At 35.9% G+C, this 21,612-nt stretch overlaps 1 protein-coding gene across 4 annotated transcripts in view; it reads right to left on the reverse strand.

The window, feature by feature from the left end:
• Positions 1 to 8,565: 8,565 nt before the first annotated feature.
• LOC145690338 (uncharacterized) overlaps positions 8,566 to 21,612 on the reverse strand; it is a 175,906-nt gene continuing 162,859 nt past the window's right edge. For 3 of the 4 annotated variants that reach the window (XM_081765134.1, XM_081765133.1, XM_081765131.1), the window contains 2 exons: positions 13,229 to 13,882; positions 8,566 to 9,130 (listed from right to left, as the gene is read on the reverse strand). In XM_081765134.1, coding sequence (XP_081621260.1) covers positions 9,072 to 9,130; positions 13,229 to 13,882 — 713 coding nt within the window. In that variant the 3' untranslated portion in view covers positions 8,566 to 9,071. The remainder of the gene's footprint in view (positions 9,131 to 13,228; positions 13,883 to 21,612) is intronic. The other variant, XM_081765132.1, reaches the window with a different exon arrangement.

A 21,612-nucleotide genomic window follows, 5' to 3' on the forward strand; every position in this document is an offset into this window, starting at 1 on the left:
GCAGGAATGAAGAAATATTAACTCCGTGGCTCAGCGACGGATTCGAAACTAGTTGCGTATCCCCTCAAGGGAAAATATACCTCTTTTTGTGTTATTTCAACTCGATGAGATGACTGCTCTTAAGTCTATTGTTAAGACAAACTAGACTCTTATCCCTAAACGGGGTGCGAAATCGTAACAGTCGAGGTGAAGGAGGGAGACAGAAGTATATACTCCGTTTAGAGGATATAGGGATTAGATTTCTGGGTTTTCGGAATCCATGGCCATGTTAGCCCGTCACGTATGAGGGATGACGTCTCTCGGCGATCACAGTATCCGAAGAAAAGGATGAAAAGATTGGAGAAGGAAGCGGCCTGGGACCTATATGTTAGGTACCATCCCGGCATTTGCCTGGTATGAATGAGGAAACCTCAGGGAAACCTCACATAGGATAACTGGCCTGAGAAGGCTTTTACACTTCTTCGACTGAGTGTCTCCACCGCCACCGGGAACGTATATATTCCGTTAACCACTAGATCATCTATTCATTATAAACATATACTAATTAGCCATATATATGAATTACTGTAATTAATTTGTACGCTTCTGACAATATTCCCATTTTATTCACTCTGTAAATTTTGAATTAATAGTCATTTTCTTCCAAAAATATTAAGTGGGAGAATTCCTCCCTTATCCTCCAGGATTTCACACTGTCCCCAAATGTTACAATGGGAAATATCTTGGGTCATCCAGGAACCTTCCATCCTCTTGAGCACGAATGAAGAAAGATAGACCTTTCGTTGTTCAGTGGCGGACCTAGAATGGGGCGCGCACTTCTCTCAAGGAAAAATATAACACTTCTATGCAAGGGCGCCGATTTCTCTGTAAATTTTGGGGGGCTCAATCAGATGCAGAAGGCATATATGAGGATTTTACAACAAAATTGCCTTCAAATTATGCCAAATATTGTATATTCTTAAATACAATAAGGGGGCTCACATGAGCTTTGGGGACCCCCTCAGCCCCCCAGGATCGGCGCCCATGCTTCTATGTTCTTTCCACAGACGACAAAACTATTTTTTATGGATATATAAGACCAATAATCTGTTATCAATCTATTGTTAGTATAAAGTTATAACCTACGTTACGAAATATTAATAATAAATAATTGTATGTATAATGTGTTGTATTGTCTATGATTGTGTCTGCTGTTATTCTCAGATGTTCGCTTTCTCGGGACCAAGCTGCGTTTGAGTATATCACCAGTTTAAACAGCTACAAGTCTATGTGGCCATCACAGAAGAATAGCTCGCAATCAGAGATGCACTCATTCACTCCATAGTCGTGGGAGAAAGAATCGGAACTCAAAAGACCTGCCCTAAAAGTGTGTACTGTCTGTATGAAGTTTGCACAACGGGAAAAAAAAAAAAATAATATAAAGAAACTCGAAATTTAGTAAATAAAAAAAAATCAGGACTCGTGATATCCAGCGGAGTTCCCTATAAAATTTCCTTTGTCATTTCCCTAGAACTAATAATGTATCAATACTGATCAAGCTGTACTATACCAACCAAATAAAATTATTATTCTACTGTACTACTACTTTGAAATACGAAATAAAACAGGATCTTTCCAATCTAAGCCTTTACTTGTTTCAAGGAAGCTGCGTAGTATTCTAACAAAAGGTTTTACAGAAGATAGGGAGCAAAGGTACATTTGCTTTACGCTCCTATTGTTAATCTGTAACGAAGTACGTGTTACCACTTGTGACCAAGCATTTTAGAATTCCACATACACACATGGCATTCTTATATTTTCCACACACATCACATTAACTTTCATATTATATACTAAACCGTTTGCTTTGTTTACATATATGTGCCTTCTTCTTCTTCTTCTTCTTTTTTTTTATTTTCATTAATAGAAAAATTATAAATTCCATATTTGTATACTGCAGCTTGCATTAATAGGCACCACATCTTTGACACATACATATGAAAGAACCTTAACCTAACATGCACAAAAAAAACAGTATTCTTTTCTTCGTTTGTAAAGACGTTTTAGTTGGCATTCAAGGCCAATGTTTACAATCGTGGTGCGGTTTTGTCACTTACTGTGCCTTTGCACCTAAATGAATAAGCACACAATATAGAAAATCAGTTGCCCCTATCGGATGACACAATTTATCAGCTTCTCTCAGCCAAAGTACAGCTTTGGAATAATATTTCAAAATTTTCACACGAATAATTTAGTAAGTTAAATAGATATATATATTCGATGCCAGAAACGTCGTTCCTATCTCCTATCCGATTCGTTTACATTTGGGGGTCGAAACAATACATGGCCAAACAAGTGAAATATTAAAATAAGAAAACGAATGCTACTGCAAATCTGAGATTAGGCTTACTTTGATTTGTTATATAAGATGGTCATTCCAAAAGAAAATTACGTCAAAAGAACATATTCTTATGTTATATCAGTAATTTATTCTACTTCCCCCCTTTTTTTCTAAATAAACTTAAGCCGTCACATATTGTCTGAGTAATTGGGTAGATCCTTTGGGAATGAAAGGGATTACGAACGCATAATTGCATGAAATACATTATGAAACACACCATCATAACGCTGTGCCTAACTCGATAAATTTTGAAGGTTAAAAAAAAAATCCCAATATAGGTTTTCGAGCACTTGACACTTGGTTTCACTCAATGTTAAAACTGAAACATTACTTACAGTAATCCAGTAGCGATGGGTAATCACACCACTTGAGATCTACTCAGAAAGAAGGAGCTTTAATCTTCATTTTTCCAAGTTCAACATTTCAGTTCCTCCAGGAAACTTTTCCACGCCACTCAGGATGCAATGTATCTTAAATTGAACAGGTTTATCTAATGATAGACCTCTGACGTTCTCTCAAAAAAACGAATTTCTAAACTTCAAAGAATTAAGATTATGTCTACATTCGCCATACTGGCGAAATCAACCAGAAAGCTACCTCACCAAATTTTTGCACTGTTCGCTCCGTTCCATTCAACTGCGAACTTGTAAATCGCAAAATTGTCAATTGAATAACACTTTTAAAACTAATTTTGCATAAATCTCTTTTGCAGCAGCGTTCTTAACCACTTTATTTTTAAAGAATAGACGGGCAGCATCTACATATTGCTTTCCTGAAAACTGACACCATTCGAAACAACAACAATGTCATGTAATAATACGAAGATCGGTTAATGAGCAAATTACGAGGTACTTCAAAGAAAAGCGACCAATTATTGAGAATTTCGTAAATCTGTGTTACTGACGTCAGATGAGACAAGATTGAAGATGATGAACTTAAAATTGAGTAATTTTGACGAATTTCTATCAAGATGGCTGAAAATGGAGAATTTTTATGAATGATATTTTAAAATTAAAATTTATAGGAGAGTTTTCAGAATGTTTCGAGATAGGAAAGTCGTTCTACTGATGAAAATGAAGAGAAATATGTTAAAATATTTGAGAAATATAAGAAATCAAGGCAGAAATGAACGAAATATATAGAATAAATGCAAAATAAATCCTAAATCCATTCTAAACACTTCCTAACCTAATCCTACCTTTAACATTATCAAAAGAAATAAATCTCGATATCGTAACACTACAAGTTCCACATCTTATTTGACATTGTTGTACGATGTTATACAGGAAGTTCCAAAATTCCCTAACATGATAACTTCCATGTTAGGAAGTATCAAAGTAGCTAATTTTCCCAAATGTTCCAGTGGATAGTATTTTACGCCTCCCCATTTTCGAGCCTCACATCCTTTTGTGCAAGAATGAATATGTATATATATATAAACCTCACTGACCCAGTACCGAATCTAAAGGGGGTCGCGTGCCCCTCCCGAGGGAAAATAACACTTATTGTGCTATTTAACGAGAAAAGACGACTAAAGTATTTTTGTGTGTGATTTGAACCCACGTATAGCTCGCTGGGTCAGCAAAAATCTTTGGATGGCTCTGGGTCAATTACCTGGGGTTACATAAGACCATCCCCTCTAAATATTAGCAGGGGTACTATGGCCCACCCCCAAATTTTGGGAGGAGTACATAGGACCACCTCCTTAAATTTTAGAAATTGCCAAAAATTTTAAAAAATATGGTAGTATAGGACCAGGGTATGTACCTCTGTAAGTTTGGGAGTTCCATCTCGTTCCCCTTTTATGGGTTAGAAATAGCAACAAACAAAACAAAAAAAAAAAAACGCAAGTTTTGGCCTATTTATCTTAATTGATGAGGTTTTATTAACTTGTATAGTTATATGGGAGAGTATAGGGATCCATTCCCTTTCATAAGACATGGACACACTTATACACTCCTTTTACATTTTGGGAGTGGTACATAGGACTACCCCGTTAAATTTTGAGAATTGTCAAAAAACCAAATTCGAAAACTGTTCTCTAGAATTCGAATATATAGCTTTGTATATTTGGGTAGTCCTGTTTATCCCTTGCTATGGGTAAAAACAAAAATATATACGTAAGCAATATGTCTTACCACGTGGTAGGTTATTGACTTATTTATCTTCTTTAATGAGGTTTTATCACGTTACGTGGTTATATGGTTGAATACATGGGTCTATTCTCTTTTATAGGACATGAATACGTTGATGCTCCCTTCTCAAAATTTGGGAGGGGTACACAGGACCACCCCTTAAATTTAGGAATTGTCAAAAGAAATGATAAATGTTCTCTAGGTCTCAAATATTATATACCAATGTAAATTTGGGTTGTCCATCTTGTTCCATTTTATGGGTAAAAACTGCAAAAAGCTACAAACTGTGAAATAATATGGGTTAAAATCAAACTTGCAACGAATAAAAAAAAAATAAAATAAAATAAAAAATAAAATAAAATAAAAAAATAAAAACCCTTTTGATTGGCTATTACTATAGACCGCATAGAAACTCCCCTATTTCTGTGTCCGAGAGTTGTAGAGATTCTGTGCTTGCAGCTTTGAATGAATGTGATATTGTTCTTTTTGGTGATTTTAATTTATCAATAGATTGGATTGATCCCAGGACGGGTGTAGGTAAATGTCCTAGTGACGACTGGTTTTTAAATATGTTTATCCAAGGATTAGGGCTCAGTCAATTTAACCTATTTCCTACTCGTCGCAAGAATATTCTTGATTATGTGGTCTCCTCTCTTAATGAACTTGAAATCATCCACGTAGAAATTTGTTTCCATCGGATCATGAATCTTTGGACGTCGATATTCCTTTATCTAGGCCATCATGAAAAAACAACAGCTTCGAGCCTAAACAGTTTATTTGGCTATGGAAAAAGTCACCATGGGACAGTATAAATCGTGCCCTTGATTTAATTCCCTGGTGTATACTGAACAATGGTAATATTAACGATACTGTCTCACTTTTTACGGATATTATTTCTGCGGTTGTTAAACTTTGTCCCGCGAAAACCAAAACAGTCCCGTCACTTTCCTCCGTGGTTTGATGTGGAAGCTCGTTTTGTTCTTCGAAATAAACACCGCGTTTGGATGCTGTGGAAGCACCGAGTGAACAAACCTATAGGTCTTTTTCGAACATTAGGCGACATTCGAAATATCTTCTTCGCATGAAATATAAGAAATATGTGAATAATCTATCATGTCAATTCACTTCTGAACCTAATAGTTTTTGGACTCTCATAAATTCCCGGAGGCAACAACCCCCTATCCTGCAAGAAATAGACTACAACTCAAATACTTTCGATGGGAAGCACAGATCTGCTGCTTTCAATACTTCTGCAAAAGCTTTTCTAAGCTTGGGACTCCCCCCTCTTTACCTAACGTCCAATTTGTGTGTTCGCACTCTCTGACTACAATTACTACCTCCCCTGATTAAGTGAAATCAATAATTTCCTCACTATCTTCTCGCCGTTCTTCTGGTCCAGATAATATCAGTACTATTTTTCTCTTTAACACAGCGCACTCACTTGCCTACCCTTGATCGTTGTTATTCAATAGATGTTTCTAGGAAGGTATCTTTCCCAATTTGTGGAAGGCTGCCAATATCATACCCATCTTCAAATCTGGAGATAGAAAACAAGTTTCATCTTATAGACCTATTTCTCTTCTCTCTTCTGTGTCAATTCTTTGTGAGAAAATAGAGTGTACAGCTTTGTCAAACCTTTTTTAAGTAGTTCTTAGCATGGTTTCCAACCTGGACGCTCGTGTCTTACAAATTTGTCAGTGTTAGTCACTCACGCGGCACAAACATTCATGGCTAACTCCCAGCTAGATGTAGTTTATTTTGACATATCAAAGGCATTTTAGTGTAGTTTATTTTGATGTATCATGCATCATAAACACCAAGTTGCTTCTTTACAAACTCTTTAATAGATATAATATTCATGGTACGCTCCTCTCTTTCTTAGATTGTTATCCTTCAGAGAGAGAACACGTGTCACTCTGCCTGGATCCGTGTCTCTATTTGGTCCCGTCTCATTCGGAATGCCTCAAGGGAGAGTGCTGGGTCCGCTTTTGTTTTTATTGTCATATTGACAATGAATACTTTTGCGAAAGCTTTATTGACATATATAGACGATTTACCTAGCATCTTCTCGACTTCTTCAAATATATTGCTTTTCGCTTATGACTGTAAACTTTTTAGAGTCGTTAACATTGTAGACTATGCTTCTTCACTGCAAGCTGACATAGATGCAATTGGTGCTCTACATGGAATCCATCTCTCAATCCTAATAAATGTTCTACAATCTCTATTTCCATAAAAAAGAATGTTCTTCGACAGATATATAATGTTAATAGTGTACCTATCAAACGCGTTTCACCTCAAAAAGACCAAGGTGTTGTCTTTGATGAAAAACTCTTCTTTGCGGATCATATCAGTTGGATCTCATCCAAAGCTATGAAACTACTTGGTCTACTCTATAGATTTCTGGAAATCCGAAGTTTTCCTGCCCTTACAATCTTTCATAAGGCTTTTATTTCTCCGATTATTGAATATTGTTCACCTGTGTAGAGCATGGCAGTATCTACTAATCTATCTCGCATTGACTAATGTCTTTAATGAATTTACGTTCCTCTGACAAACGACGCCGCGGAGCTGATTTACTTTACCTGTATAAGATTATCAATGGCAAAATTGATTCTGAATATTAACTATCGCAGATTAACTTCCGTGTTCCTCAGTGGCGAACTCGCTCTCTCAACTTGCTAACCTATGTGACACCTAGGTTATCGATTGTAAAGCGCTCCTTGTTTTATAGGCTAGCGCACGATTATAATACATTGTCAACATGATGTAACACTTTTACCTCTGAATGAACAAACTGAAAATATTCAATACTAAAAATTTTCAAAAATGTTTGAAACAAAATTTAAAAATCAAAGAGTGATTGAAACTAATGTTGAAAAAACCTTTTAAAATATTTTCAACTAAGTTTTGAAAGTGATAAGCCAATTAAATTTCATCAAGAATAATTTTCCATTGATCAGCCAATCAGATTCTACCAAGAATAACTCCACTGATCTACAATTCAACTTAAGATTTGAACTACAATCACTTCCAATGAGTCTACACGGAGATTTCGTGTCTATACTACGTAACAGGAAACTCTTAATGGAAAGGACATACTCCAAGTAATGCGTATGAATTATTACATGGTAACTAAGAAACATTAGACATATGGTTCTCCGGGTAGATAACATTCTGAACTTTTTATATAATATAAATTCCAGGACAGTGCATTCATAAACACACAATACTGGTAACAAATAAAATCCTAATATTCACTAATGTGTATACAGCTCTGCAAGAATGAAATAAAACCCCAACCACTTTCTAGCGCAGACTCTTGACTCTCGTCGACTTGGAAGCTTTGATACTTACATTATTAAAACAAAATTATGTTATTTCCTTTTAAATATTGGTACTAAATAGAATAATGCTCACTTTTTATGTTCATCAATATATAGAATAATGCTCACTTTTTATGTTCATCAATATATTTCCAAAAGCAACTTTTTTTTAACAATATATTTTGCATACCGTGCATCCAGAGTGATCAAAAAGACACGTAATCCACAACGCAAGTATTTAATCTTTTTTTTCTTGTGTTACAAGTGAACAGGTGGTGATAACTGGCAAGGAACATGTAACACAATACCACAGCAGTATAATTGCACAAGGTACTGAAGAAAACTGGAGGAATACATAACGGGTTTCGTATTATTTTTTCTTATGGAGATATCTAAAGTCAGGCCTTTATTCAACCATCAGCACACTTTGGAAGTATTGTGGGCTAACATTCAACGAATTGTGGATAACGTTTCATGAGCAATGTCCCAAAGCGTGTTCAGTAACATGTAAGAAAGACTGTGACGGGGACAAATAGCTTCGCCGCTGATGTTACCGGAAGAGCACAAGTTGAAACAGAAATAGTGGCCATATTCAACATCCTTTGTAGTACTAAATCTTTGATCATCTCGTACTTTAAGGATTGTTTTATTTTAGCAGTTTTATATTACATATAAATATGCTGTCTAAGGAATGAGGTATTCCATGCGGATACAAAGAAAATACATTATTTTTGAAAAACAATTTGTTTTTATTTTCATAATATTTTTTTAAACAATGAATGCCATATAAATCTGAAATATCTCACTTATTTTAAAGTCTTGTAGTTGGTTCCGCTTTCCCTCCCCATAGCAAGAATTCAACATTTTTTTTTTATTAATGTTATCTACAAACGTATTTAAAAACACAGCGCATACCATATTCCACTTGAACATGCACCACACAAACGCACGCAATCAATTACTTACACTCACTATAATAATGCAAATAAGTGTATTTAAAACTTGGTATATTCAAAGTTTCTGTGGTAGAAACTCGGACAAACAGAACAACATTTCCACCCAAGCGACGCATACGTACTTTTCATACATCACACTTTGCAAAAGTTGTTAACATTGTGTCCCACCACTGATCACAATGGAAATATAACATAGCACTGGTTTTGCAAATACACAGTTTTTTTCCCAGCACTTATTGAAACAAATTAACTGTTCATAGACTAAATTCTGGCGCTATTTTTTCTCCGTTTTTACCAGTGAATCGGTCGATCGTCCCGAACTAATGCTTGTTCCTGAAAAAGTTTACAAACAGATTAATCACTGCAATACAACCTAAGCTTTAAACGTAACAGAAACTACTTCAGTATGAAATATACACAATATATATACAATAAAATGTCGTCGTAACGAACGCCAGCATAATAAAATGTTTAGAAATGCGAAATTACTTTTAAGCCATTTCTCTATTTAATGACTGTTAAAACATTTAATTTTACGAACTTCGACCTTTCAGTACAATAAACGAAATTTTTTTTTTTCAATATTTAACTTTTCAATATATAATTAAAATTAATTTTGTTTTATAAAGTAAATATCTTTTTCTACATTATTTTATTATTCAAACAATGTGGTAGTCATTTTCCATATATATGTGCACTTGGTCAAACAAGACACCGATCTGAGAGCAACCAATGGGTGTTATTTCATTAAATACGCTTTGCGCATCTTTCAAGGCAATAACTGTGTTAAATTCATGTGAGGTGGTTAGCGACTACCTTGAATGATCTTTTTGTAGCTGTAAGTGAGCAGAAAAAAATCACAGACCTTTTCCAAAAACAGAATTCCAGAACATCTTGTACAATGTGTAAATATTTCGCATGCTGAAAAATTACACAAATACTTCTTGCAATTAGTGTATGCACATCACACTGTATTCCTTCCTGAATATAGTTTTATTTTATATTCATCTCACAAATATTTAGATTATATGTCTGTACATTCAAGTTGCAGTAGTAGATATAATAATAAGTTAATTCTTGAGACAACTGATTTATTTCATTATAACAAAAATTCACGATAAGTAAATAATAGTAATAATAATAATAATAATAATAATAATAATAATAATAATAATAATAATAATAATAATAATAATAAAAATAGAGGTCCTCAAAATTTTCTTCTATACTACAGGTATCTTACTGTATACAGTAAGCATAAAATCTTTCCATATTTGCAATTTTGATCTACACAACTATCAACACTTGTATAATCAAATGCATGATGTGCTCTTTCCTAAATTTCAATTTCGAATGAAGTTTTCTTGCTAAGTAAATAACTCAGTAGGAAAAGTGTTAAAAACTGATACAAAACCTCCGAATTTGGATATTATCTGTTTCAATATGGTGCCAATGAACGTGAAAGCATACCAGATTTTGTGTAGCACAAAGTACGGTACCAGTGAAACGATAATCCAGAAAAGATTATTAACTAAATCCGCCAGACATTAAAAACATTAACGCATGACACTCGGAAGTTTAAAAAGAATCTTAGTTTCAGTGATATGAAGAGAAACTATACGCCTAATGTGAAAGAATTACTGTTGACGCAGTGTGCATCGCTTTCAACTCAGTCTTCGGAAGCAGTGGTGTCCAAAACAGCCTGCAATCTCTCAACACATAATGGAAACTATACATTTATAGTTAGATGACCATCCCTGACATGCCTCTTTTCCTATGGAGATTCTGCAACGAACTGAATTTGATACTTTAAACGCGTGTTCGCTCTGATTAAGAATATACAGTAGTCACGGCATAATGTCCATATCTGAGGTTTGGGCAGTCCATATTGTATTAGAACAAAAGGAAATAGCCTTAAAGTAACAGTTGACACGGTCTAAAGTGAAACAAAATATTAAACCTTTCTTTTTGCTGAATCCAACATTTTAGTAAAAGTTTAGGTTTTCATGCTGTATCTCTGTATTGCATTTCAACGAAGATTTGAAGATTTCGACCCTGAATAAATCTCAAATAAGATTGTACACTGTCATACTGAAGCTGAGTCGTTCGTTAGATCTTGAATATAGATTTTCAGTATGATAAACTGAAAGGGAAGGTCCAACACCGTAGCCCCTATATTCTCAAATATTACATCCCTCCCCTATGACGGTACATCAGAAACAAAATGGTCACTCATCAATTCTTCGCCTTGAAACTTCAAATGAGACAGTAACAAATGTGTCAACAATGGTTAAGTGTGTCAACTGGACGTTCTCCAGGCAACACACGAAGCACATGCTGACGTGTCTTAATAATGCATTTTAGAAATCTCGAAATCTGGTGACATTTTTAAATAGCGAGGTCATCGATCTAGCACAATTTTTTATGTACTAAGGTTCTGAAATCAGGGAAAAATTTTATGCTTACTCGGTATATATAGTAATTTATTTCACTGTCAAGTCTGAAGATGATCAATGAAGATAAATTATGAAATCACCGTAATCACTGATAAGAAACAATTTACGTAAATGGGAAAACTACACAAAAACTCATGCATATACTATTGTTTACTTACCAGAAAGCATACATAATGCGACTAAGCTTTACACTCGAAAACTCAAAATACCGGATTCAGTATTTCAAATTGTGTCCGTACCTCGAAAACCACATTGTAAGAAAAAATTTTGTTTTGTTAATTGTTTTACGCTTTTTTTTTTCTCTCTCTCTCTCTCTCTAAGGCTGTACGAGATTAGACATACTACTTTATGAGCGACCTTGAACTATTACTCGGATTTATAAAGCTTGTACTTCTACGAAAACCATCCATGTTAGCTATTCGGCAAAGATGTTTAAAGCAAGTAGTAGTGAAACGTGTACACCAAGTAAAGGAGTCTGGTTTGTATGGCGTAATATTCTATCAATATTAAAACCAGAAGTAGTGGCAGATTTCTTTGAGTTTTACGTCCCACGGTTATGCCGGTTAGGCTAAAGGAGACGGTGATAATGAGTAATGAATGTAATGGTGAAATGAAGAAAGTGGGAGGAAACGGGAGAACCCCGAGAAAACCCACGCACACGGTTTGTCCACCACAAAGTTCACTTGGCGGGATCTGGGATCGAACCCGGAACCTCAAGCACCAGAGGTGAACGCTCTACCACTGAGCCACCGCGGCCCCTGTGGTAGATTTCTATCACTTCTGGTGTTAATTGAGAGATTAAAGGGAGATGGGATATATTCTTGACACAAGCAATTGGTTGCAGAAAACTTCCTCTCTATTTACTACCGTTCTTACTCTAGCGATCCACGTTAAAATAGAAAGTAGTTGATTTTTGCCACTTCCGGTCTGAATACAGGATTAAGAGAGAAGATGGTGCTTATTCTTAGAATGTTAAATCAATACCAAAGAAACAGTTTTTCGCTATACAGATCACTACTGAAACAGGAAGTTGTAGTGCATTTCTATCATCTCCGGTCCTAGTATAGAGTTAAGGATGGGGATAAAACGTATTCTTTGGACGCTTAATCGGCTACAGGAAACTGCTCGCTGTCTATTACAGTTTTTCCTTTATAATCAACATTAAAACTGAAAGCGAAAGGATTTCAACGTTGGTCGGTATAGAGTAAAAACGGTAATAGATAGCTTTTTTTTTCAATCAATTAAGCGTCCTAAGAATAAATTTCATCTGCACTCTTAATCTCTCAACTATAAACCCTAAGTGGTAAAAATTTACTACCACTTCGGTTTCAATATTAATTAAGATAATATAATGCCATACAAACCAAACCCCTTCACGTGGTATACACGTGACATGGATATAGGTTCAAATGTAATTTCCGTTTTCTCTTTACTGTGTAAATCTACATTAGAAACAAATCTTAAAACACTGTACGTATCATTTTGTTCTCTATTTGTTTGCCTGAAGAAGCTTATTTACAATAAAACGGCGACTTGTGTATCTTTTCTAATATTATATATATATGTACATTCTATTTACAACTCTAGTTGTACTATTATTATTTTAAAGCATTTATTCTTACAAGTAGGTTTGTACCCGACATCTATGTAGGACTTCCTACCGAACAGAAAGACGATAGGTTTGTAGAAGGAATTGTGGCTTATTATTATTATTACTTATTGATATGGACGCCCATGATACGTTCACAATTACAACTATTAATTTTCTACAGAGGTCCTAATGAATAAAATACAACTAGTAGAAAAAGATATTGTGGTATAAGATCTGGTATCTAAAGGCAATGCCACACAGATTCCCACTGCTGTTGAAACGAAATACTATGCAGTACATATGTAACACGTACATATTATGTCAGTACTGATGATTTTTAGCAGCTACGAAAAAAAACAGAAATCAAAAAGTCATTCTTTTTACCTTTACCTTTAGCTTCTCTAGAAGTTTCCCTCCGTAAAGGTGGTGTACGTCTGAATCCAGAACGTGGCACAGGTGGTTCATCAAATCGGTATCTAGAATACGGGTAATCTGGAGGTGGTGGGCTTCGATGCCTATACCAGTCCTCTTCTCTCTCTGGTGACTCGGACTCTCGGTCTTCATAAGGAGGCGGCGACGAGAATCTCTCAGACCTGAAAGCGGGTGACGGATGGTAATTGCGAGTAGGAGACATGCTGCGAGGGGAATGGTCGGACCCTGGGGTTGAAGTTCTATGGTTTCTGTCGTAAGGAGAAGAGAATCCACGTGGCTCAGGAGGGGGCGTATACCGGGATGGTGGTGGTGGTGACGACATCCGACCTAAAGGTGGTGGTCGACGGTCGACGAGAGTATACAAGGGCGGCGGTGGAGGGGGTGGGGGCTGCATGAACGAGGACCCTGGCGGTTGAGGCATGAAAGGACCAACGGGAGGTGGCAGAGGCATCATCATGGGAGGAAAAGGGGCAGGTAAGGGATGTGTTCCGGCTGCTGGCGATGTGTTCGACTCCCGAAACGAAGATGAATCTGACGCCTGGTAGTCACCTGGTGCAGGATTTCCTCCCGGTAACACTGGAAGCTCTCCGTTGGCGTTGCCAAATCCTGGAAAATAAACTCGAAATTTAGGTCTAATTACATAAGCAGCAGTTCATTCGCGGTAAGGATATAACATTCAAATATTTTAGAAATCCATGGTCTTAAAATAAAAAATACCTCAAGATAATCCACAGACTGTGTTTTTGAAAATTCGCCAGTATTCGTTAACAGATATCAAATAAGGTACGATTTGCACACACCAACTGTACCGGATTCAAGGTCCAGTCATGGTTCGAAGCTTAGGTTAATAAAAATCCCGTCCTTCATAATCGCGTAAGACCGTAAACACGAAACCTCAAACTTACGTAAATTATAGTAGAGAACCCAGGAATCATGACGTATACAACTCTACAAATCACTTGTAGAGCAAAAATAATCTGGCAATCTACTGTTTGGACACTAGTAATTTTGTACAAAACGGAAAAGTTTATGAATATAAGTATGAGCAGAGGAATATTTTCTATTCGACACACGAGCATTTCTAAACGTACACTGGCATTAAAATAAAAGGGATAAACCTAATCTTATCCATTCTAGAAATCAATAAGAGAAAATACTACTTTAATTTAAAGCTGTAAATTTGACCTACTGAATCATTTTTCTCGGACTACAAAATGTATGAACAAACAACGTTCTAAAATCTAAGAATCAGTTATGCTACTGTAGTAATATCCCAATAGAGTTTCACATATTACTTCTTTAGCACATTACAGTTAAGTTATACTCATGGTTTACATAAGTCTATAAACTGCCCGGAAAAAATAAATATAAGAGTTCTTAATTTCTGCACAAGAGAAATTTTCGCAGTCAAGTGATCGTGCGACTCGAGACGAATTTGGGAGTCGCATACAATATGCCTGGAACTTATTCCGGTTTCCAACTGTGCACACTTTGTGGAATCGATGTCACAATAATTCACGTGTGCCACGGTTGATCACACAAAATATTAACACGTAAGTGAATCTATTAATTCAAGTGTACTAATCTATTGTTTGGAAATTATAGTAGTATATCTGATCAAATATCTTATTTAAACTCCTTAAATTGCTTTTTCAACCTTTCCTAACATACACTAAATACGTACAAAATAAATAAATACAAAAATAAATAAATAAATAAAGTGGTGTTTCGTTCGAAGAATAGTTTACTTAATCAGTTAGTTAGTTGAGGCACTGTATATTTCAAGCATGGCATCCCAAGCTCTCTATAGTTCTTCATTTAACTGGATATTGATCGTGACCGAAGCAGGTTGGCGGTTAATCGCCGTCCTACTAGGTCTTGTATGTGCTTGATATGATTTAAATCCGGAGATATATAAGGCCAGAACAGAAAATGCATACCTATTAAAGAACGCTGGGTTTCCTGGTGTAGTGGGCCCATGGAGCATCCAGATAAGATCGGAAAGCAGAAGTGACGACATCAGAACGTCGATGCACCAGTTATACTTTATTGAATAAAGATCAAAGGGAGTGAGATGTGTAGCTTACTGCTTTCCGTACCAGAATGCCAGATATGTTCCTCTACGCTGAGTAAGAATACACGTTGGATTTTCTCTCAGTTGCGCGCACATGTCTGTCATTTTGTCCGAGAAAAAAATGATTCTCAACGCTGAATACTCGCTCTACATTCGCCCCGACACTGCAGCCTCTAATTGCCGAAGATGTTTCGGCGTGAGAGAAACGCAAGCCATTCAAATAGTTGATTGTTTATTGTTCGTACTCTCACATCGTGGCCCAAGACGGCTGTCACTTCACTGATGGCCGCCATCCAGCCAGTTTCGGTGGCACGCACGAGCTTTCTATTCATGCACTCCTCGGAATGTCTCTTATGCGAACCCTCTTGTCCTACAATGCACATCACTAATGTATAATTGACATGTCTCGATCCACAGAGCAACAATTCTCCGAAGCAACCACCCGGCCTCGCCATATAGCCATGCTCCAAGTTACTTGATCGTACAATAGGCGTCGTCTTGGCATTGCAGACACAGACTGTGAATAATATATAAATGATTCTCACACACTATATTCGTGTTGTCGGACGAACTTTAAGCAACTAGCAATACCCTCTACGGACACTAGATCAGCCTACCCTCTACGGTGATCGCTGTGTTACTGCATTACTATTTTTTGTTCTCTTTCATGAGTGAACTCCGTACACAGGAATATAGCTGTACCGGCAACTAATGGAAGACGAAGGGAAGGAATATTTTTGTAGGTCATGTTAAAAGAGAAGATGCCCCACACAAACAAATAACGATAAAGCACCGCATAAACTAACAAACAAGACACACAACACACATATGCATCAAGCCGAAATACTCTTGATTTGCATTGCAGATTCTGAATTTCATAAAACAAGATCGCATTTAATAATATATATATTACTTTTACTCTTCTGCATGGTTTACTAGGCCCCGCATTAAAATAATGGAGGTAGTAAATTTAAGCATGGTAGATGAAAATTTCTTTCCTAGAATAACCCAGCGTATAATAGCAGGTACTGTTTTAGCAGCTCCAAAACAAAATCTTTCCCATTTTCTTTATTTTGCCTCCTTTCAGTAGGGCTGTTCCTAATTCCGGAATTCCGGAATTTTTCGGAACGGAAATTCCAATTCCGGAATCGGAACACAGTTTCAAGACGTTCCGGAATTCCGGAATTTCGAAACGTTCCGGAATTTCGGAATGTCGAAACGTTCCGGAATTTCGGAATGTCGAAACGTTCCGGAATTTCGAAACGTTCCGGAATTTCGGAACATTCCGGAATTTCGAAACATTCCGGAACTTATTATTGAAAAAATATTTTTTGCTGTTACCCCGAACTGAGAGGTGTGCGCAAAGCTTAGCTTTGAAACTGGATATTGATTCCGCTGTGCTGAAGGAAGGAGTTTTGGTCCACGGCAACTGGTTTGTTTCATTCTCTAGATCCGTTCACTGTGAACGATTGCGCATAAGATTTGGAACTTTGTCTGGTTATCCATAAAGTCTCAATCATAAGTGATTCGGTGTAAATTCCGTGATTTTGTTTGTTGCAGAAATCGGGAAACAGAAATTCGAGCTAGTTCTTCCCTTTAGTTTGGTTTATCTACCAAGAAACACCTTTTTTATAAACCACTTTGTGTATTCTTTTTTAAATGAATACCGACTGTACCTTTTCCATTTATACGAGGCAACCCTAACAAGAAATTGAACTGCATATCTTTTGATTGTATGGCCATTGTTAAGTATAAGTACCTGAAGGAGGGGCAGAGAATCATTTAAAAGCAAATACGATTTTCATTAATTAAAGGGATACGATAGTCTGAAATATTTGAAAAAAATTTTGACCAGTATTTCCGGTGGCCCCACACCCCTGCTTACTGGGAGGGAAGTAGAAATTATTTGTCAATAATCTAAAGAGGAACATGATTCCCAACCCACCGACGTCCGTGCTTTGTTGCTAGATTTTTTTTCTTGATAGTTGGTTGATGGCTTGGCATTTTAATTTGTGATAATCTGCAATAGTGCACAGAATATTATTTTGCTAAGTCAGGTGTTTCCGTTTTGTGAATAAATAGATCATTTCGTTGACTAAAGCTTGATGTGCATATGTAACATGACGTGAACACTAGAGTATAGTTTTCGTGGCATTTCAGTATGCCATAGCATAGCATACGCTATGAAGCAGTGTCCTTTTGAAAATAAGACACTTTTGTATTAAACAATCTGAAATAATACCCTACAAGGGATAAAAGCGAATTTACATGACGTACCCAAAGCACCGAATTTATCGCGCCAAAATCAAAGCTTGGCTTGTGAGCTTGTTACTTGCAAATATAGATACTAAAAATATATTTTAATTACGGAAAAAGAAAAATCAATATGGCATGGCGAAAAATCAAAATAAGAGAAAAATCTCCTTAACTTTTATTAATGAATAAAGTAGAGATAATATGGGAAAAGAAAGCACTGAGGTCATGGATCGTCTCATCAGAACTAACTATAACGAACTATTCAAAAGTTACATATAAAGCTGTGCGGCCAGGACTCTGCCTTTCTACATCTTTACACCTACGCCTCTCGCGCGACAGTTTTATCTTTATTTTTAGCCTTAGTTGCCTAAAAATAAAACTAAATTCAAATTTAGTCATTCAAGTTTAAACTCAACCAGTCGAAATTCAATAAAGTTTTTTCATAACACCACAAAATTCTAGTAATTTGTAATGACAGTTTAATACTATGATGTTATAGCTGGTAGGCAGATATTATTGTGGTACCGTTTAGTATCTTACATAATTTGTTACAAAATAGTGTTTAATATTCTTTTATCTTCAGATATATAAATGTACAATTATTATGCTGCTGCCCGTGTTATGTAAAAATATGCATTATTGATGTTGCATGATGCTGCATGCTGTAAACAGCAAAAAATTTCTTAGAACAAGGGATTACTGTTTAATGTTTTTTGTAACTTCTATAATCATGATGGTACTGCTGTTTTTTTAAATGAAAGCTTTATCAAGCATTATTTGCATAACCTGTCAAAATATACAACGAGAGTAAATCGAATAGAGGTGCAAACTTTACATGATATCTTATAATTATTCACATGTACGCGCTACTCTTTTCTTGTCCTGCGACACTTATTTGAATAACTAACTAAATAAAGGTGTCTATCAGTTAAATACTAAGCATTGGAACCTACGTATGAAGATTAGTTCTAACTCTACTAATCAAAATTTTATGCAAGGTGATAAATGAATTGTGTGAGTGAAAAACATTTAAAATTGGTTTGTTGAGAAATTGTATTAATCATCAATATATTATCAATGTTGTTGTAACCGCCTGTAGTTCGAGTCGCTGTTCGGGCGTCCATTTATTTGTAACCAACTAGAGGTCGTGGTCCATGTTCGGGCAGCTATTTATTTGTAACCGGCGTGGTTCTGTTCGCTGTCCTTGGCTCGTGGTATTACCAATAAGTATACTCCTGATACTTTAACTTACCTGGACAGGACGACGAAGGCCTCTCCAAAGAAGATTACAAACTGTTTCCCCAAAAAGCTCGTCGGTCTCAATAATGAGATGAGCATTAGGCGCCGAGAGGTTCGGGTGTCTCGTCTCGAAAACCTCACGGACGATCAGACGGTCATCCAGACCATAACGCACACAAACACCATTCATACATACAACGAAAACACACTGGGTTAAATGACACTATACTTATTTATTAGAACACTATTTTGAAAAAAAAAATAACGAAGAGAAATGAACACAACACTGGACACTAATAAAGTTTGCCGCTGAAATTACGTTTTGCCCTTTACGGGAAATATAGCCCTTTATATATATATGATTATAATTCAGATATCACTATAAATTCTTCGCTCACACCATTAACACACTTGGGGGATTAGCACTGGGGAAAAGTTGTCTGGATCGTCCCACGATGAATCCAGTTGTTACGCTGAACAGTCCTGCAGCGTAAAGGTGAATCTTCGAAAAAAAGATCTGCCCAGTGGGATACTGATATTGGTGGGCGCGTATATAACTTTTTAAACGCACAAGGTCTGAGGACCTGGGATTTCACTGATTGGGGCTAGCCGTAAGAAATCGTCCTTCACCGGCTAAATAGCTTGTGCCCCTTAACACAACTTATGTTTGAAGTTCAACGCGAGATGCGTGGTTGCATCTTCCAGACCTGGAGTCAAACTCTCTGAGCCTCCAAGCTCAAGCTACGGGTTGCAATGGTCAACAGAAAAGTGTTGGCAGTTCATTTCAAAAATTACTCAGTTACTCACCTGTATGCACATACAAACAGAATACGGAAAACAATTTATGTTAATTTTAGTCAACTGCCTATAATGCACTAGACGCGGCGATAACACTGGCGTGAGAAAGTACAGATAACGGGCTGGAATACAACGCAGTTGGTGCCACTTCGGCTACTGGGACATCTGGTCAGCCCGTATTTCTCTAATCTATTGTAATGTTTCCATAAGCGATTAACGAAAGCACTTAATTCAGTTCCCAATAACTATAGGATATATACTGTGCATATAATAAGTCAGGGAGAAACACTGAAATGGTTAGTCACTAACTGAAATGTTCTCAGCAAAAGCAATGTTTAAATATATATATGAAAAAACGATGAAAGACTTCTTTGTCCAATTGTGTGGGAAAGAAGCAATTCCCACCAAAGAAAGAACTTATGTGCGTTGCAGAATAAAGTACAAATCGAAAATAATAATCACTGTCTTCACGAAATATACAGGGCGTCCACAAAAAATACTTCTATAACCTGGTGGCGGTTATAGATTGGTGTCCGAAAGTGGAACGACCTGTCAAGTGCACATGTAGACAGGTTGAGAACCCTTGGCCGTCTGACGAAGTATGAATAAAATTAGGTTTTTCACCTGAAAATTTAAAATAAGTTAGTTGGCAACACTGTCATATGGTGTGAGACTTACGTGTATGAACGATGAATGGTTTTTCACCTGAAAAAGGGCTATTGAAATAGTTAAATAACTAGTCCACTCACTACAACATGATGAGGTTCCTGCATGAGCAATGTCCAATCCAAATGTTCCATAAAGTAATAAGATCCTCTTGAACAATTGGTGCAGTTGAGTGTCCTTATCTTCCGTTTCTTCACATGTGAAACCATACTGCCTTCCTGTCTGAGTATCCTCCATGATTCTCCAACGATGAGTTGATGAGGGGAGAAGGGGAGTTTTTTTTTTTTTTTTAACACTGGTGTGAGAAACGAGACATGGTTATAACACCTGTATGATAACTTTTTTTTTTTTAAGTTCGCAGAAAGCGTTTATAGGGCTATTAAAATTCTTACCTTTTTTTTTTTTTTTTAAATACAAATACTTTTCATAAAATGTTTAAGTGTTCCGTTTCGATCACTTTGTTTGATATAATATGAAGTAAATACGTTATAGGGCTATTTAAATGCTTTTTTTTTTTTAAACAGTAATAAATTCTTTTCATAAAATGTTTAAGTGTTCCGTTTCGATCACTTTATTTTGTGTAATATGAAATAAATATACACACACGATAACTATTCTTGAAAACATCGACTTAAAGAATTATCAAATATCTCAATAAAAACTTTTTAAATGTCTTCTTTTTAAATATACTGATATCTGTATTTAAAATATAATAATATGAATGAATAAGCAAATAGCAAAACATGTTAAAGGTACTAAAATATTAAAATTATTGTTAAAGTTTCGATATCATTCTAATATATTTGAAAAATATGAAAATCATTGAAAAAATAAAATGAATGGAAATGTAAACACATGATAAAATGACAATATATAAACAAAAATAAGATTTTCACCTGTATGTCCCTTTTTTTTTTTTTTTTTTTAACTGTGCCTCGTGTTGTTTGGTAGAAAAGAACGAAAAATCGTTTTTCAAAAATAAAAAAAAATAAACTTAAGTGTCAAAATTGACGTTCATAGTAATTCCAAGAAATAAGCATGATTCTGCATATCAAAGAAAAAGATCGTGATTTCGTTGACATGTATGAAGAAAATTCGGCACGCCATAAGGTCAAATGCCATCTGCTCGTCGTGAAAATCGAGACTTTAATTTAGTAATGCTCAATACAACAAATGATTTTATTCTGAAACAAAGTTATTATTAGCTTAAGCCTAAAATAATGGTTGTTGTTCACTTCCATAAACGTAAACATTGTAGGGTTACCAGAAAATGTGGGTATTATCTGCAAAAAATAATATTAAT

This window comes from Thermobia domestica, chromosome 7, assembly GCF_964235325.1.
Source record: "Thermobia domestica chromosome 7, izTheDome1.hap1.1, whole genome shotgun sequence".
NCBI classification, from domain to species: Eukaryota; Metazoa; Arthropoda; class Insecta; order Zygentoma; family Lepismatidae; genus Thermobia; species Thermobia domestica.